General features: G+C 44.8%; 2 protein-coding genes across 3 annotated transcripts in view; both read right to left on the reverse strand.

Moving 5' to 3' along the window:
* Positions 1-7,404, reverse strand: part of LOC148037650 (DNA ligase 4-like) — a 105,605-nt gene extending 98,201 nt beyond the window's left edge. The window contains exon 1 of the mRNA XM_087676591.1: positions 7,300-7,404. The gene's annotated coding sequence lies outside the window, so the exon portion shown is untranslated. The remainder of the gene's footprint in view (positions 1-7,299) is intronic.
* A 286-nt stretch (positions 7,405-7,690) lies between these two features.
* LOC148037651 (DNA ligase 4-like) overlaps positions 7,691-18,192 on the reverse strand; it is a 105,072-nt gene continuing 94,570 nt past the window's right edge. The window contains exon 11 of one of the 2 annotated variants that reach the window (XM_087676593.1): positions 7,691-8,028. In XM_087676593.1, coding sequence (XP_087532719.1) covers positions 7,893-8,028 — 136 coding nt within the window. In that variant the 3' untranslated portion in view covers positions 7,691-7,892. The remainder of the gene's footprint in view (positions 8,029-18,192) is intronic. The other variant, XM_087676595.1, reaches the window with a different exon arrangement.

An 18,192-nucleotide genomic window follows, 5' to 3' on the forward strand; every position in this document is an offset into this window, starting at 1 on the left:
AAAGATTCGGTATTATGCTGGACATAATCACCAAGCAGAGTATTGGCGAAGTCCAGCAAATGCTCCCAGTCAATTTCCTGCGAATCCACAGGATCAGAGGCCATTTGCGCATAGGAGCGTTCCGGAGGGCTCATTGGCTCATCAGGCGTATGCTTGGAGCGTTTGCCGGCAGGCGGCTGTTCAGAAGTCGGCGGTAACTCCTCCGTGCATGGCACCATATCTTCCGGCTCCTCTGCATCGGAATCAGGGCCAAGGGCTGCTACCGTCCGGTCAAGAAAGTCCAAATCCAGGCCAGCCATACTGCTGTCTTCACACGCGTCCTGTCAGCCTGAGTCGTGGCCTGTCCCACGAGCGCGTGTGGCAGGGTGCAACCCTAACGGTGCACGGGCCTGAGAGTGGGGCACAGGTCTGGCAGTCGACGGCAGCACCGGATAGTCGAGGGCGCAGGGCAGGGGCCTCGCCAGCAGAAACCCTAAAACTCAGAGGTCAAACGAACAAAAACTGGTGCAGAGCCCACCACTCAGGCGGGCGACAACAGGGCGGGGGCCGCTGGCGATGGGCCGACCAGCAGCGGGGCGAAGGACCCAGCTGCGCCCGACGGAACAGGACGCCAGGGGCAGCCGCGGCCAACGGGGCGTCAGGGCGGGCAACGGGTGACAGGCCTGCAGGCGACGGGCAGCTGCAGGCAACAGGCGACGGGTGACGGGCCGCAGCAGGGGACGGGCAGCTGCAGGCGACGGGCGGCAGGCAGCTGCAGGCGACGACGGGCGCAGACGACGGTGGCGAACCTGGCTATGGCGGCGCGACAGGCGACGCGCTCCCCAATATCGCGTTCTTTTCCGTCCCGGATCTACGCTCTCTCTCTCTCTCTCTCTCTCTCTCTCTCTCTCTCTCTCTCTCTCTCTCTCTCTCTCTCTCTCTCTCTCTCTCTCTCTCTCTCTCTCTCTCTCTCTCTCTCTCTCTCTCTCTCTCTCTCTCTCTCTCTCTCTCTCTCTCTCTCTCTCTCTCTCTCTCTCTCTCTCTCTCTCTCTCTCTCTCTCTCTCTCTCCCCCTCTGTTCCCGTTCCCTAACTTTGGGCGTTCCCCTCTTTCCAAGGGTTCCCATTCCCATTCCATGTTCCTGGTAACTATACCTAATGTCCCTTGGATAGCCAAACCGGAGTCCTTTTTCTTCTCTTTGGCTAATCTCTTACGACATTCATCAATATAGTGACATGGCTTCTTGCAATAATGGCATTTTCTCTTCTTTTTAGACTTTTCTATGTCTCGGATAGCCTTATTTGATGGCTGTCCAGCATCACCCTTTTGCTGATTTTTTGCATTTTGCTTGACTTTTCTTTTGCCTTTAAACTTGGGAAGCATAGCCACTTCTGCTAAACGTAATGCAACATTCTTCCGAGTATGTTGCTCTTGCAACAAGGGACCTTCCAACTCCACAAATGTAAGGGGTTGCTGCCGCCCCACCCCCCCTGAAAGACAACATCAAAGAGGTGTGGAAACCAATATACGACTCTGAAAGAGAGTTCATTGTGACGTTTACCAATTCAGCATTCTAAATGATTTCATCCACATTGAGCAGTTGCTCGCGCAAATCCTGTATGTGAGTAAGATGATCTATCATGCTATCACCCTCATCCATATTCACATTGGCCAACTCTCTGCGGAAATAAGATATTTTGGCCTCATTACGTGCTGCAAATATACACTTAAGTACATCCCATGCTAATTTTGGTGTCTTACAAGACCGGATGTGTGGAATGATCAATCTTTTCACTAACAACGCAATCAAAGAAAATGTTAGTGCATCTTTTGAGCCTCATCTCCTCTGATCCTCGGTAGGAGGGAGACAAGGGACAACAACCTATATTCTAGCATTATGCTAAGGTTTTTGAGGTGCAAGATCTCCTGGTCGCTACAAATCACCTATAATATAGTCCCACAAGTCCTTCACTACTACAAGAAGGTTGCGGACCATAAAACTCCACAACAGGTAGTTTGATCCATCAAGTTCATCCTCTTGAGTGAGCACACAAAGGATGTTTCTCTAATCATTAGTCCCTTGACGTAACATGTTGTCAATAAAGGACCAAAATCTGCAGCCAAAATGCAACAAGTACCAAAATGTTACACAAATGCCAAAGGGTGCCTAATTTGACCCAAATCAGCGCTCGGCCAGGAAATAACAGCAATATGTTGTTGTACCACACCTGTCTCATAATGCATGCCCTCAAAAGTACAAATTACAGCAACTTAATGCCAATTCTTACCAAAATTTACTAAATTTTTCCAAAATTTCCTATTCAATCTAATTGTAACAATTAAATGATGTTGTACCACTTGTTTGCTGCCTTGGAATGCATATCGGGCAAAAGCCCCATATTGCTTTCTGATATCTCAACGAAATTGAAGAAATTTGTACCCTACAGATTGAATTTATGTGATAATGCCACCTCAAGGTGTGTGCTAACAACAAACACCAACTAGAATCTGCCTCATGATGTGTGCCACAACCTCTGGGAAATAAAGCCCCAAATTTCTTGCACAAATGTTGATGAAATTGTGCAATGTCGGTGTTTCCAATTAAGATTCACATGTGGGACTGCAAATCAAGCAAAAGCCCTAAAATTTTTGGCAGGAATGTCAAAGAAATTGTAAAATTTCTTCGAATTGGTTTTCAATTTGAACTCTAGGACCGAAAATTGACAAAAGGCCCAAACTTTGGGCGGTATGAGGTATTTTTTCCAATATTTGTTTAGAATGTGTCATTTCTTCTTACAGAAAGTACACTTATTAACAACTATATGCACCACGGGATGTTGAAGTAGATGCCTGACTGGTGCTTCCTTCTTTTTTATTCCTTTTTTCTTCATCCAAAAAGTTGTGCCATGAGCCCCTTCATATGAGAAATAAACTTTCCTAAGTCTTTTCTTTCTTTATATTCCAAGCTAAAAAAATTCAATCTTAAGGAAAATCTTAGTGTTTTTACCTGTAGCACCATAAAGCTTTTCAAGTTCATCCCATTTCTCATCGACAAAGGAGAGCTGATCAACATAATGAATCAACCAAGGATTCATCTAAGTGTAATATGATTATTTCTTGAGTACGTTGATCATCCTCCACATCAGAAGAATTTGTAGAATCAACAACTCTAGTCCCTTAAATGAGAGGCCAATAACCTCTCTTAATCATTTTGTGCTTAATGAGTACTTGTCAGGGGTGAAAGTCTTTGCCATCAAATTTACGAATTTGAGAAAGAAGGTTAGTATAGGCTAAAACCATAGGAAGGTCTTACTACTTGCTAAGTGCAAGTAGTAGTGTCTACTCCTTTACAAAGGGCCACTAGTGCAAGAACGAAAAACCATGTAGATTTTACAATTAAAACTGCAAAGATAAGAATGGTTAAAAATTATACATATGGAAAATTTTGAAATAGGACTTAGGCGGTCCTTGCCTTTGACCAACCCTTTTTTTTTATATTTGATTGTTTTCCTTGGCTTTAGTGAAGTGAACTTAGACTACACTTCTGGCTCCTGATGATGTGACTTATTAGAGGAGTTCTTGGTGGAACAAGGCTGATCAATCAACTCTATGCTATGGGATGAATCAGAGGAGAGTACAATAATACTCTTTTATCTCATTTACTAGCAGCAAACAGTAAAAAGCACTAGCTAAAAACAACATATTGGAAAATATGAGAATTTTTCATAAGTTTGAGACATGTGGTCAAATCTTTGGATTTGTCATAACTTGAACACTATAACTCCAAATCGAGTGCTCTATAGCTCAATAGATTCCACTTTTCAAGGGCTTTCCAATGATAGGTCATATCATATGGTTTTGAGAAACTTATGAGCATGTTATCCAAGTGCCACATTTTTTAGTATTCAAAAAATGGGAATTGGGAGATTCCCAAACTCACTAATATTGTGTTTAAATACATCAGTAGTGCTAAGAAGCACTTGTACCAACTTCCATTCTTCTACTCATAATAGAGGTTGAACTTCACGAGCTTAGTAGTGCCCATAAGATGAGAAAAACCTCTGCATTTGAGCTCCACAGGATAGTAGCTAGTCTTGACAAAGGTTTTTCAGTTATTAAAATCACTGTTGATAATTCCCAAATGGAAAGAAATGAGAATAGGAAAGCTTAAAGTTTCTTGGCTATGGTTGCCAAGAAACCCATAGTTAGGGTTTTGGTCACATCAGACAGTAAGAGTGGAATGAGATCAAACCCTCTTAAAGGGAGGTGGCCCACTAGGGGGGCTATGAAAGCCCTATGGTAGCCGGAGTGATTGTGCTGCCTGCTGCTAATCACGCCAGACTCTGAGACATCACGCTGCCCAAACTGCATCGCTTTCCGCAAACTCAGCAATGTTGCCCTCCACGTTGCCAAATGTTTTCTTTTGATGTGTTGTCTTGGAGCACCCTGAGTTGGGAATGAAGTCTCCAAAAGAAATCAAGAGCTAATATTGCCTCCTTTGCCCACACCAACTCCTCCAAGGTCAGGGGGTTAAGCTGTGGCTATGGAAGTCAAGAGATAAGATGAAGAAGATGAAGGCTCATGTGCACATAGCTATGGATGATGCAAAAGGAAGCTGAAGAGATCAGAGATGGCTCTAATACCACGTGGAAAATAAGAGTGCAAGCCAACATTGAAATGTGTGCACAAAAGGGAGAGAAGGCACAACGTACAAGAACATGTCTTTCAGAAAGCAATGGCCAAAATGGACGGGGAATCACAGAAATTTCCAAAAAAAAAAAACTAAAGATGAGGATTTTGCACTTTTTAGGGTTTTCAGAAAATCGCAAGCAAGGCTGAGAATATGACAAGCAGAGGTGAGAAAATAAGAGGCAGAGCTGAAAACACAAGCAGCTCCTCCAAAACAATAGCTCCTCGGGATGCATGCGGGCAGCGTACAGGACTATGCGCAAGGCTGCATGCAGGCTGAAAACAGCAGCAGCTGGTTCTTCTCTCTCTTGGGCAGAGAGCTGACTAACAGCAACAAAACCTTAGGCTAGGCAGCACCGATTAACGGTAGCTCAATTGAATCTACACGTAGAACCTTGCTCTGATACCAAATGTTGGAAAATAACAGCCAGCTATGGAGGAGAGAAAAGAGAAACAATGAGAGTGTGCTAAAGCAAGAGTAGAGTGTACTTGTTGAACTGAAAGAATGAGAATGAAAGGTACAATATAGGTCTAAGATAGATCCACCTCTAACTCAACTAGAGTTAACTAACTCTAACTCTAACTCTAAGAGTGGTGACACAACTTATAACTTTAGTTGTGTTCACACTAAGAATTGAAAAAGAACAAAAGACTAAAACATTGGGCACTGCCCATAGAATTGGCCAATTCTAACAAAAAGCAATGGATAAACCAGCCAATTGTTCAATGAACACTAGGTGGAATAACATGGTGAGGACCACATGAGTCCCCAAGGCAAAAAACTAAGGACTCAAAGGCAACCCTCTCTAACTGAGCGCGCAAGGGTAAAGGACTCAGTGACACCTCCATTCAGTATGACTTGCAAACAAGCATCAATACTGCCTAACTATATCAAATGAGAGTCGAGACATGTGCGGGTCAAAATCCATGGTGTGCATAAACTCCATAATAAAAGACCAATCCAAGTAATCAAATGCCTTTTCTAGATCCAACTAAACTAGTACCACATCCTAATTGGAGTGCTTTGCATAGTCACCGCCCATTTGAACATTCAACATTTTACAAAATGCTTCTATCCTTGATGAATCCATACTAATGGGGATGCACAATGCCAAGGAGATGCATGTGAAGACAATTAGCCATCGCTTTCAAGAAATTTTTAAACATGGATCATCAAAGAGATTGGTCTCCAATGTTTCAACATTAACAAAGAGGGTACTTTCGGAAGCGATTTGATAACTCCTACCTTCAGGCTTCCATGATACGCGTGTAATCCCCATCTTTCTAACCTATTGACACATGACTGTCAATAGTTTCACCAAATGAGTAGCAAAAGCCTCAAAGAAATCATTAGAGAGCCATCCCAACCATGACTTTTATCCATGGACAAATGCAACAAGACATCCACAACCTCATCCTCATGAATATCATCCTCTAAGCCAACATGGATGTCAGGGGAACTTTTTTTTTTTTCTGCAAGTAAAATTTGGCTGATTATATTACAAAAAAAAAAACTGATTACAACGGAGTGCTCATGCTCAACAGACTAGTTGGAGCTGATGCAAAGTCACAATTACATCATGTATACAAGCTTCTCAAGGCGGTCTGGGGGGGATAGGGCAAGGAAGATCCGATTGTAAAGTGGACAATTAAAGCATCTTGCCCAAGGCCCAAGAACGGATGGGTGTGTATTGTCAAGTCACCGAAGTCCACACACACGAAACAAAGCTATATATATGTCTCACCAGAAGGCAAGAGATGAAGAGATGAATCAATGTCTCATCACTAGTACAAAAGACACAATGGCCTCGCAAGATCTTGCGGGCACGTAGAACATCCCCAATAGAAAGACCATCAATAAGCAGCCTCCCTACAAAAACTTTCCCCAAATAAGAAACCTTAGACCTCCACAATTGAAGAAATTTGTCCGTCCACTTCTCTCTGCTATCCTAAACATGCCAAACTTTATTAGATTTCTCAGTGACCCATCACTTATCCTCCACCATCTTGCGGTAGATCTGATTGGCCCCCCCCTCCCTCCCCCCCCCCCCCCCCGGCCCTCCCCTCTCTCTCTCTCTCTCATTGGATTCGTGCACTTCTTCCACCTAGAGTCACCCACAATGTACCTTTCTAGACCAGAAAACAGGCTTTCTGCTCAGCTCTTGTATGAGACTTTCTTTAACATTTTGATGTTTATTTATGAAGTCATACACACAACTCTTATTTACTATTTTTTCCTTGGTTTCATTTCTAGTATGTTCATCGACATAGTTTTTCTTCATCTTTGAAAAAAAGTATATGGACATATTTTAAAAGTCTATGCATACAAATAAAAGACAGCAAAGATGTTGAAACAACCCGTTGTTCTGGGCAAGGCATCTGCATGCATACTATTGTGCCTCCATCTGACACCCTCTAATATATCCCATCCTAATGTGCCTCTTTGGAATATCATCATGTCTACACATAGCTAATGTCAGAACGCCCACATCTCACCTATGCCACATCTCATCCAAAATGGCATGCACATGTTGATGCATCACTGTTTCATAATGAAGTCATCCTTGTTGCAGATGGAAAAGATGATCCTTGTTGCAAACAGATGGAAAAACTAGTCACATTAAAAGGACACTTTTCTACCAAGTGGTGATTCTAGTATATTCATGTCCTATCAAGTAATGTCCATCCAAATGACTCGATGCAGCTCACCACAGCTAGACCACAAAGTAGTTGTATATGTTGTATTAAAACTCATTGTGTATCCATAGAACCAGCATCACGTGCCTCCTGCAACAAGTTATGTAACAAGCATAGAGCCCACTAGAGGGTACCACTCGAGGAAAATACCTGACCAACTCAAAGAGCCTTAACCACCATCAGATAACACCTATGTCTACTCATATGATCTGATGTAGCATTACTGATTTGTTGTATATTATCCGAGCTTCACCATATCGTTCTTCATTTCACTCATATTTCACTTTTTAAATGTATTTCGAGACTTAAGTCAAAAGCTAGCATATCACTTGCAACTTCCAAGCAACTTAGTTGGTGTAATGATTATTTCTACATTTTCTTGCTTTCAACTTCAAGGAGAATCTAGATTCCATACCCTATAAAGAACACTATGCATTCTCTAGCAACCCAAGAATACACATAAACAAGCCTTTAACAATTACCTTTTTATAGAAAAGCACAAACAATGATTAACATTACTGCTCTCATTCAATAGAATGATTCACCATAGTTTGGAATATAATCATCAAAGAAAGAGAAAACCATTATACGCATCACCTTCACATTTTGTAGGCTTCGCCACAATAGCAACAAACAAAAATTCGGAATCAAGGATACAACACACCTGCATTAAACATTTCATTAGTGCGCTCTCTTTCTTCCTCCCTCCCTCCGCCCCTTCCTATTGATGAGGTCACATGAAACATGGATGTCCTCTCATTCTCATATAGGCCACATTGACCTTTTGTACATGTTTATATATGCAAAGAGACATCACAATCAGAAGTACAGAGGGACAAGATGGCCTAAAAGGGGGCTGAAGAAATTGCAATGTGCCAAGAAAGCAAATCATGTCTAGGGAGAATATCTGCCAATCTTTTTTTTCATAACAGTAATTGTAATGATTATGAAAAAAAGGTCAATATTACAAGCTGCAAGATGGCTCTAAGCCATCATGCATAAACTGAGCTTTATTTTTGAAGCAACTCAAAATTCACACGAGAAGACAAAGGATTACAAAAATCAAGGCAGAATCACTAACGTGACTACCTGACGCCAAGGTACTAAATCCTCTGCCGACAAAGTATTAGCATGCTAAACAAGATTAAACTACCACTGAAGAAGTTCTTTCGACTTCGCAACATGACTCTGGATGCCCAAGGCTGCATCAAAATTGAATGCATTGCAAGTGACCCAAATATGCCAACACACCCAAAATCTAAGAAAGCCTAATAGAATCTTCATATGGGTTGCGCCGGACCACGATGCTTGGGCTTACCAAAGACCCAATCAAAAGGATGCATTCTAGGCCCTGGCACTGACCACAACATGCCAAGTGCCAAAAACTAGGAACCAAATTTTGTAAGCAAAAGGATAGGAGATAGATCGGTGGATGGGAAGACTCCATTGCAATAGTACAAAAGAAACAATTTCCATAGGCAATACAATGATAGCGAAGAGCTAAAGCAAGAGGAAGACCGCTCACCATATGTGCCGAATGAATACCTTACATTTGAATGGCATCTTGTTGTGCCATTCCTCCATTACTATTAACTTCCACCAAGCTTTAGATTCATGCAGCCCCCAAAGTGCATTAGCCTTGATGGTCAACCATAAGTGATCTTTGATGTGGCAGCTTGCTAGTTTGCCACGAGATGAGGGCAAAAGCCAAATCTAATAAACTGAAGAAGACTAGAGACCCAAGCAGCCCAAAAGGTTTCAATCCTTCAAGGGATAGGCAAAATCCAAGACAAGAAAAGGTTGGCGGTCCTGCAAAAGTCTGGAGACCTTGCCCCAAAGGTCACGGTAACCACGAGGGACTCCAAAGACCCACCTGACATTGTCAAAAGATATAAGTGTGCCATGAGGCAAGAGAGTGGCATCAGCTCACTGAGACCAATCCAAGGCAAGCTATACAATTAAACTTGGGTCTGTCATCTGATTTATCCTCCCTTGAGAGCAGACGAGATACTACAAGAATTTCCATTTGGAAAGAATTGGTAGTCAGTCTTGCCGTCGGTTGGGTGCCATTGGCCCTTGCAAAGCACCAATTTCATGAACATACCAAGTGATTAAGAAGAACTAAAGCAAATGTAGAGAACTGAACCTCAACATCAAGGACATGCCTCCATGAACCCGGAATCTTTGTACTACCTTTCCAAAGACCGCGATCTTCAAGAAAAAAATGGGCAATAACTGTCCAAGGTTGTTGACCAGTCTACATGACCTGCAAAAGCAACCAGCGAAGGGCTATCAGCTAGGTCTCCACATCCAAAACAGCCCACCCCCCATGGATTTCAGTGTGCAAACATGATTCCAAGGTATCCATGATATGCCAGCATGCAGAGTCATTCTTCCACATCATAGAACGAGGTGATAGGTGAGATCGTTCAAAGCAACTTTAGATCATGGCGGCAATGGCAAAAACAAATGAGCATGGGGAGCATAATGATCTACGCCATTTTAAGGCGTACATGAAAGCGCCAAGTTGAGATTTCCAATAAACAAACTTGGCTTCTAGCTTTGGCAAGATCTAATTCAGCAATTGTTTGGGCTGCACATCCATTCCCAAGGGATAGCCAAGATGCCTCACAATATCTCCTTATTGAACAACTATACCCTACCATCCCAAATCTGACCAATTGAAACCCATGGAAGCAATAAGGGAAGATTTGGCAATGTTAATGCGGAGACAGGATGCATGTCCAAACAAATTCCAAACATTCAAAGCTTTGGGAAGATTAGAGGCATCTGCTTTCAAAATATTGAAGGTGTCATCAGCTAGTGCCTAACCAATAAAATGCTCGGACAAACCAAGAGATAAACCAGTAAGTTGTCCCATGTCAACAAGGTGCGACAACATAGAAAGAATGGGGTGAGTAGCAAATACAAAGAGTAGAGGGCTCAAAGGGCAGCCCTCGCAAACCGAGCGCGCAAGGGAAAACGGCTCAGTGACTCACCATTGAGCATAACATAGGATGTAACCCCCACATTGATAGTATAGTTTAACCTAGACATACAAGGCCCAAAACACATACCTTGCAGGAGATCCACAAGAAAATATCATTCTAGGAAAATCAAAGGCCTTTTCCAAGTCCAGTTGTACGAGGAGCACCTCTTGTTGTGCATGTCACACATGATCAATGGACATTTGGCCATTCAAGATATTGTTCTAAATGTTCTTGCCCTAGATGAAGCCGTACTGATGAGGATACACCAAACCAGGTAGTTTCTTATGAAGACAATTTGATAGTACCTTGGCAAAGATCTTATACATGCTGCCCATTAAGGATATTGATCTCCAATGCAAAAGTTTCAAAGGAGAGGGAGCTTTAGGAATCAGCTTAATGACCCCTTCTTTCCATGATAAAGGCATGCTGCCTAAATCCCACACTTGCTGACACATGGCATTGTGTAGCTTTGGCCAAAAGGGATGCATGAGTGTCAAAGAATTCATTGGTGATACCATCCCAACTTGGGCTTTTATCGCCAAGCAGATGCAACAAAACGTCCATAACATCACCCTCTTGAATATCTACCTCCAGAGTATCCTACATATCCTATGGACCCTAATCTTTGACCAAGGTAACAAAATACTACATGGGCATGAGCAACCTAAGAAGGGCGTGCCCACTGGGAGCCCAAGAGATTTGCAAAGTAGTCATTGCACATACGCACAATAGATTGGGGCTTGCTAACCATATCACCCTCTATACTCTGTAATCTCACCATATTTTCCCACGCAAAGCAAGCATGCAAGGCTCAAAAGAATTTATGCATCTGGTAGGAACTATCCCGAAGCCTATCAATCAAAACCCGGAGCTTAGCCTCCTCATAAGACCATAGCTGAAAACACTGTATAAGTCCGGCCAGCTTTGTCAATAACGAGATCGAGAAATTATCATGTGGAGAATCAAGTAACAATAGACAAACCAATCCCAGGGTACCCTTTGTAACATGCAACCACTACCTTCTAAGAGAAGCATGGTAAATCCCATATTGTCTTGCCACCATCTGCACAATAAGAAACAGTCTATCAAACGAGGCCAAGCCTTCCATTGGAAATCACATAGAAACCTTTCCAACAATTGGCTCATATGTCCTTTGAAGATAGCATGATTAAGAAAGGAGGAAGGAGGAATTAAAGCACAAGGCCAGCTTGCCCAAAAGGCCCTAGAAAGCATTCACAAGCTACCTAATCATATCAAGCTGCAAAAGAAAATGATCTGATAAGGCATATCATTGCAACACTTGCATTTCCAAAATTTTTGGTAAAAAGGAATCCTCATGCATGGCATAGATACGGTCCAGTCAAGACCACGTGGCTTATGTATGTATAGCATACATACATACATAAAGACATATATTCCCCAATCTCCCTCTCTCTCTTTTCGTGAAAGATAATTGTATTAATTATGAAAAAAATACAAGATTACATGGTTACAAGATAAAAGACAGCTCTAGGCCATCATGCATAAAAATTGAGACATCACAATCAAGGTACAAAAGAAGTAGAGTGACTAAAAGGGGGCAAAAGAAACTGCAATGTGCCAAGCAAGCAAATCCTATCTAAGAAGAATATCTATTAACTCAATCAAGTTGAGCTGCCAATGAATAAGTCCTTTCAAGCAAGCTATATGACTTTGCACACTTAATGAAGCATCAAAGATAAATGCATTCCTCATGGTCCATATATGCCAACAACCCCTGAAGTGTAAGAAAGGAAAGAGAACTTTCATATCAGCCTGCACAAGGTCCACAAACTTGGGATGTCCAAAGACCCAATCCTTTGGAAGCATCAATAGCCAAACCACTCAGAACCAAATGGCCAATAGTAGTAACCAAACCTTCCGCACCACCATGTAAGCAAGAAACTGATGGCGAGGGGTTTCAACCAATTCTAAGAAAAGAAGTAACAACCATCGGAAATCATGTGCTTGGAGAGTGCATAGGCAAGAGGAAGCACACCAATCAACATTCATCAAATTAAGACCGAGGCTAATTTATTGTGCAGGCAAGCAATAGCACTCAAGGTAAGGCGTATCAAATATTTATACCACAACATGATGCTGATGTCCAAAAATGACCCTCTAACACAAAAAATGTTTCCCTAATATGATTGGGGAATACCTGTTGAAAGACATATGCTTGTTAGTTGGTATCTGTACTAGCAAAAACATTGATATTCTGCGATCCTTTATACACAAGCAAATCATATTCTCTCAAGTCGAACATTTGAGGAATGAGTTTGATGCATACTTTTACATCTGAGTATATCATTCAGCACATAACTGGTGCTCTTTCTTTGTTAGCCTCCTTATGTTAGTTATGTTAGTCTATCATCTCCCAGTTGTGAGCTCTTGTTAGAGTTTGATAGAGACATGGGAGCTCTAGCAATTCAGGTGCATTTTCTTTATTTGTTGGCCTCTTGTGTGTATTCCTAGGCCAGTTTTTGCTCTCCACAGTCTACCTACACATGTTGGACATTGTCATCGTCATCTAGGATTTTTTCGAGGTCTCCCTACTTTTTGGCTTTTTTCTCTTCAGTGACTAGCTTTTCTTGTTGGTTGGCCAGCATTTATGGTCTCCCTACAGGAGCAGGTTAGCCAGTCTTTTGGTGTTTCGGCTATTTTATAGCGGCACCTCCCACTTGACAGGCACATATACACTCTTTAGACTTTAGTCTTCCATTTGTAGGTGCACACTTCAACTCTATGTGCTTGGTGCTGCCATTGTTATCAGTCCGATTTGGTGTCCTCACTGATGTTTTGAGTTGCATGTAGGGACTGATCAATTAACATTCTTCTTCAGTTAGTGCAATATTCTTCCTTCATCTTCTACGTCCTCTCTCTCTCTCTCTCTACTTCTCTCCATGTTCATGTTTCTCTTTCATTGTGCACTCTCACATATTCTTAGAGCCTAAGTGAGGAGACATGCCTACTATGGTTCTTTTTTCTACAAAGGTCGAGTATCATGCTTTATGTTCTACCATTATGGAGACAGTTTGCCTTCGTTGCATGTCGGCAGAGATTAGCTTTTCTCAGCTTGGACTTATGGAGTTGTATGTCAATAACCAAAGGGTTGTAGCTCTAGTGAAGAACCTTGTGTTTTATGCTCGCATGAAACACATCGAGATTCAATATCACTATGTTCAAGAGTAGATCGTGAATTTTGAGTTAATGATGGCCTATTGTCCCACAAAGGATAACATAACAGATCTCTTCATGAAGCCTTTGCCCAAGGCTTCTCTGCTTCATCACATGAGGCTGTTAGGTTTTTAGACACACTCCCACGATTTGAGAGGGGATGTTAATATGTCTATGTTAGTTATGTCACTCTGTCATCTCCTAGACGTGAGCTCTTATCAGAGTTTGACAAAGATATAGGAGCTCTAGAAGTATAGGTGCATTTTTTTAATTCGTTGGCTTCTTGTATGCATTTCTAGGCTAATTTTTACACTCACTCTATCTTAGCTTGTTGAAGATTGTCAGTCATTTGAGATTTTTTTGGGGTCTCCTCTTATGAGACTGGCAGGCGCTATCTTGCAATGTGTCCGTCAAGTTGTGCAGCTTGGCCTGTTGATAGGATTTCAACTGAAACACTTGAATAAGATGGGCCAACCGCCTCTCCAAAGACAGCAAAAAATCATCATCAGGGGAATCCAGAAGCAAGGAACAGACCAAAGCCAATAAGTCTTCTGCTGCATGTCGACGTCGGCGGCAAAGCGAGGCATGATGGATCCCATACTGGCGAGCAACCCGCTGCACATTAGAGAGCAGCCGTGCAAATGAAGGCAAGCCCTCAGAGGCGAAGTCCAATAAGAACCTCTCAATCAGCTGCTGCATATAGCCCTGGAAAATTGAATGCTTCAAATAAGAGGACTTGAAACGTAGAGGGAGCCTATCCAGCAATTGCACAAAAGGTGCAATAGAGTGTGCCCGCATCTCAAGCTGGAGGGGGAAATGATCCGACAACGCATATTGCCGCAAGACCTTCATTTCCAGCATCTCGGGAAGAAAATCATCGCCCTGCATGATATACATTCTGTCAAGTCGCGACCAGGTAGTTGCATATTGTGCGGAATGAAAAGTAAACCCTGAAAAAGAAGGGTAAAGCCACGACCAAAGATCTTGCTTGAGTACGTGCAAAGCAAAGGAACTCCACACCCGGCTTTCCGGCGTATCCATTACCGAATGCCCTGAAGTGGACTGAGAAGAGTCAACACACATATTGAAATCTCCCATCAAAAACCCCCTTCGGCCGAGTGACATGGAGCCCTGCAAAGTGGACCAAAGATCCCGTCGGGATGCGGGATCATTCGGAGCATAGAGGCCCAACAGCCATAAAATCTCTCCTTCAAATAAGACTTCGATCACCAGAAAGCGGCCCTGCACATCATTTTTAACAAGGACAGGCTGATATTTCTCATGGACAATCATCAGCACGCCCGAATAGTGCGTAGCATGGGTCCCTGCATAAAACAGACGGAATCCATGACAATCCATCACTTTTCCTGCTTCACCGTGACTTTTGTGCTCAACTGCACACAATACATCCCACTGGTTCTCGTGCAAGACGGTCCACATGGCATGTTGCTTATGGCGAGAGCAAATGCCTCGCACATTCCACGTGGCTATCTTCATGTATCCTCAAAGAAGGAAGTCAGGAACGAGGCGCCTGCTGCCCCGATTTCACCTTTTCCACGAGAGCATCCAGGACACCCTCATCCAGAAAATCAGCCAATACTGCAAAAGAATTCTGGCAACCTGCTTTGGAGGTAGAAGGGAAATCCACTGCCTTGGGAGAGGGGTGGGGATAACGCCGATCCCAGGGTGTAATAACATTTCCTTTGGCATCGAACGCCAGCTTGGCAGGTGGGCCTTTGGGGCCGTCGGTATAGGCTCTCCTTGGAGACTGATTACGGGGGGCAGACGGGGCCGTAGGACGCGCAGCCTGCTGTGAAGTGGCCATTTCTTTCCGGCACGTATACGTGTGCACGGAATCCTGGGAAGCGGGAGGCCCAGGATCCGCCAGGCCTGCATCCAACTTTTTACCTTTTTTGGGACGTGCCTCAATCCAGTCAGTGCGACGGGAATCCACACTCAGGACCTGTTGTTTGCCTTTATCCATGACATGAGGAGACCGAAGGGCTTCCTGGGGCGTGGCATCAAGCACCATGTCGTCCTTGGGCAGCACAACCTACGCATCCTCCGAAGACGATTGCTTTTCAGGGCATTCGGCCATGAAATGCCCCAATTTACCACATGAAAAGCAGTGGCCCGCAAAGTTGCCCCATTTTAAGCGAAAATACAAAGGGTGCATGCCGGAACAATTGAGGCGAAGCCACACGGGCCTTTTCCTGGCCATGTCCCATAGCATGCATAAACGGTTGTGGTTCATCGCCCTGAGGCTTGGGGGAACCAGCACTGTTCCCACAACTGCCATCGCATCCTTCAATATGGGCCAATAGACCGCCGGATAGTTTTCCACCTCCACCCACACCGAGCATTCGCGTTGAAGCAGACGCTGGAAGTCGGCCATGGGGCGCAATGCCACAACATGGACCAAGCGGCGATCAAAGAATAGCGGCAACTTGGACAGGAGCTCAGCGCGATGCGTTTCCGATTTCAGCAAGACCTCATAAAAGCCACGAGGTCCAAGGAAGATCTCCTCAACAGACTCCCCTTGCAATAGATGGTGCAACCACTGGCGAATATGCGAAAGCACTGGGATCCTGCCAGTGAAGAAAAGTATAACTGCACGGTCATAGAACACCGAGAAGGATCGCAAGACTGATTTGGGGTCCACCGTGGCTTCCAGCACATCATCCGTTCCCGCAACAGAAAAAGATTCGGTATTATGCTGGACATAATCGCCGAGCAGAGTATTAGCGAAGTCCAGCAAATGCTCCTAGTCAATTTCCTGCGAATCCACAGGATCAGAGGCCACTTGCGCATAGTAGCGTTCCGGAGGACTCATTGGCTCATCAGGCATATGCTTGGACCGTTTGCCGGCAGCCGGCAGTTGAGAACTCGGCGGCAACTCCTCCGTGCATGGCATCATATCTTCCGGCTCCTCTGCATCGGAATCAGGGCCAAGGGCTGCCACCGTCTGGTCAAGAAAATCCAAATCCAGGCCAGCCATACTGCTGTCTTCACACGCGTCCTGGTAGAGGGCGAGCTAGGTTACGTGAGGTCGATCCTGCGCAGGGACGGATTGCTGGTCCCCAGCTTCGCGTAGGATCCAGTCAAGCCTGCGCTGCCCTGGGGGAAGGAGCCAGGCGGCGCGCAGGGCAGGATGGCGAAGAAATCACAGGGCAGGGCGGCTCAGCACGCAGGCGGGTCAAAGACGAAAGGCGCGCAAGGGGGCGACGAAGGGGGCGCAGGGGGTAGCGACAGGCGAGAGGGCAGGGCGGCGCGCAGAGCGGCGCCAAGCCCGCAGGTCAGAGGGGCGGCGGCAAGAGGGCCAGACGGGCGTAGGAGGGCCAGACGAGCGCACACAGGGCCAGACGGGCGCAGGAGGGCCAGACGGACTCGCAAGCGCAGGGCCAGACGGACTCGCAAGGCCCAGGAGGAAGCGGAGGGCGGAACGGGAGAGGTCAGACGACCTTCTGCAGGTCGACAGAAACCGGCGACGCCAGCGCGATCGAGCTCCCCGCCATCGCGATCCTCTCTCTCTCTCTCTCTCTCTCTCTTTTTTTTCGTAAAAGGTAATTGTATTAATTACGAAAAAAAGTACATGATTACTTGATTACAAGATACATGAGGACAATCTAAGTCATCATGTGAAGAGATTCTAAGCACTACAAGTTACAACGTCGTGGCAAGGATGCAGAGGATTTCCTGATTACAGGATACACGAGGGCCCTAGGCCAACATGTGGGGAAACCCCGTAGCAATGCACTGAAAAGGTTACACCAATCATGGCAACGACCCCGAGGCAATTGCCATATGCCACGGATGCAAAACCTCCCGAGGGAGCAGGTCGGAGTGTCGGATAATATCTAGCTGCCAATGCAAGAGCCCTTTAAGCCTGGCAATATGTCGGGGTACATTAGAGGCCGAATCAAAGAGAAAAGCATTGCGCGTGGTCCAAATGTGCCAGCATCCCCAATATCTGAAAAAGTGAAATAAGATCTTCTCATGCAACTGTGGTGGTGTAGGATACTTCGGGCGCACAAAAACCCAGTCGAAAGGAGTTAGCGAGGACCCGACCACCGCGCGCCAAATGTGCGACAAGAGCGACCAGATATTCTTGGCGAGCGGGCAAGAGAGAAAACGATGTCGGGCCGATTCCGCCGGTGTGGTACAGAAGAAACAATTGCCATTCGAGATGCAACGCTTGGCAAGGGCCGAGGCCAGAGGAAGACCACCAATCATCACCCGCCAAAGAAAAACCTTGCATTTGAAAGGCGTCTTATTTAGCCAGCCCTCCATCAGCGTTTTCTGCCACCATGACAACGATTTCCGCAGTCCCCAAACAGTATTAGCTTTCTCTCCCAGCCATTGGTGATCTTGAACAAGAAGATGATACACCTGATTAGTAGAGGCCTTTTCCAGACTCAGGCGGCCTGCAAGGTCCCAGTCCTGCCAAGGGCGGTCCACAGTCAAGGCAGGAAAGGGTTGCCGACCCTGAAGTTCCGACGAAAGCTGCTCCCATAAATCACGGTATCCACGCGGGATCTTGAAGAGTCGCCGAGCAGTCCGAAAAGATACGAGGACATTGCGAGTGGCAAGGGTAGCATCCGCCACCGACGTCACACCTAAACGGGCCATCTCTCTCTCTCTCT

Source organism: Lygodium microphyllum, chromosome 4, assembly GCF_053477565.2.
Source record: "Lygodium microphyllum isolate KBCC chromosome 4, Lygodium_microphyllum_v1.1.10, whole genome shotgun sequence".
Classification (NCBI taxonomy): Eukaryota; Viridiplantae; Streptophyta; class Polypodiopsida; order Schizaeales; family Lygodiaceae; genus Lygodium; species Lygodium microphyllum.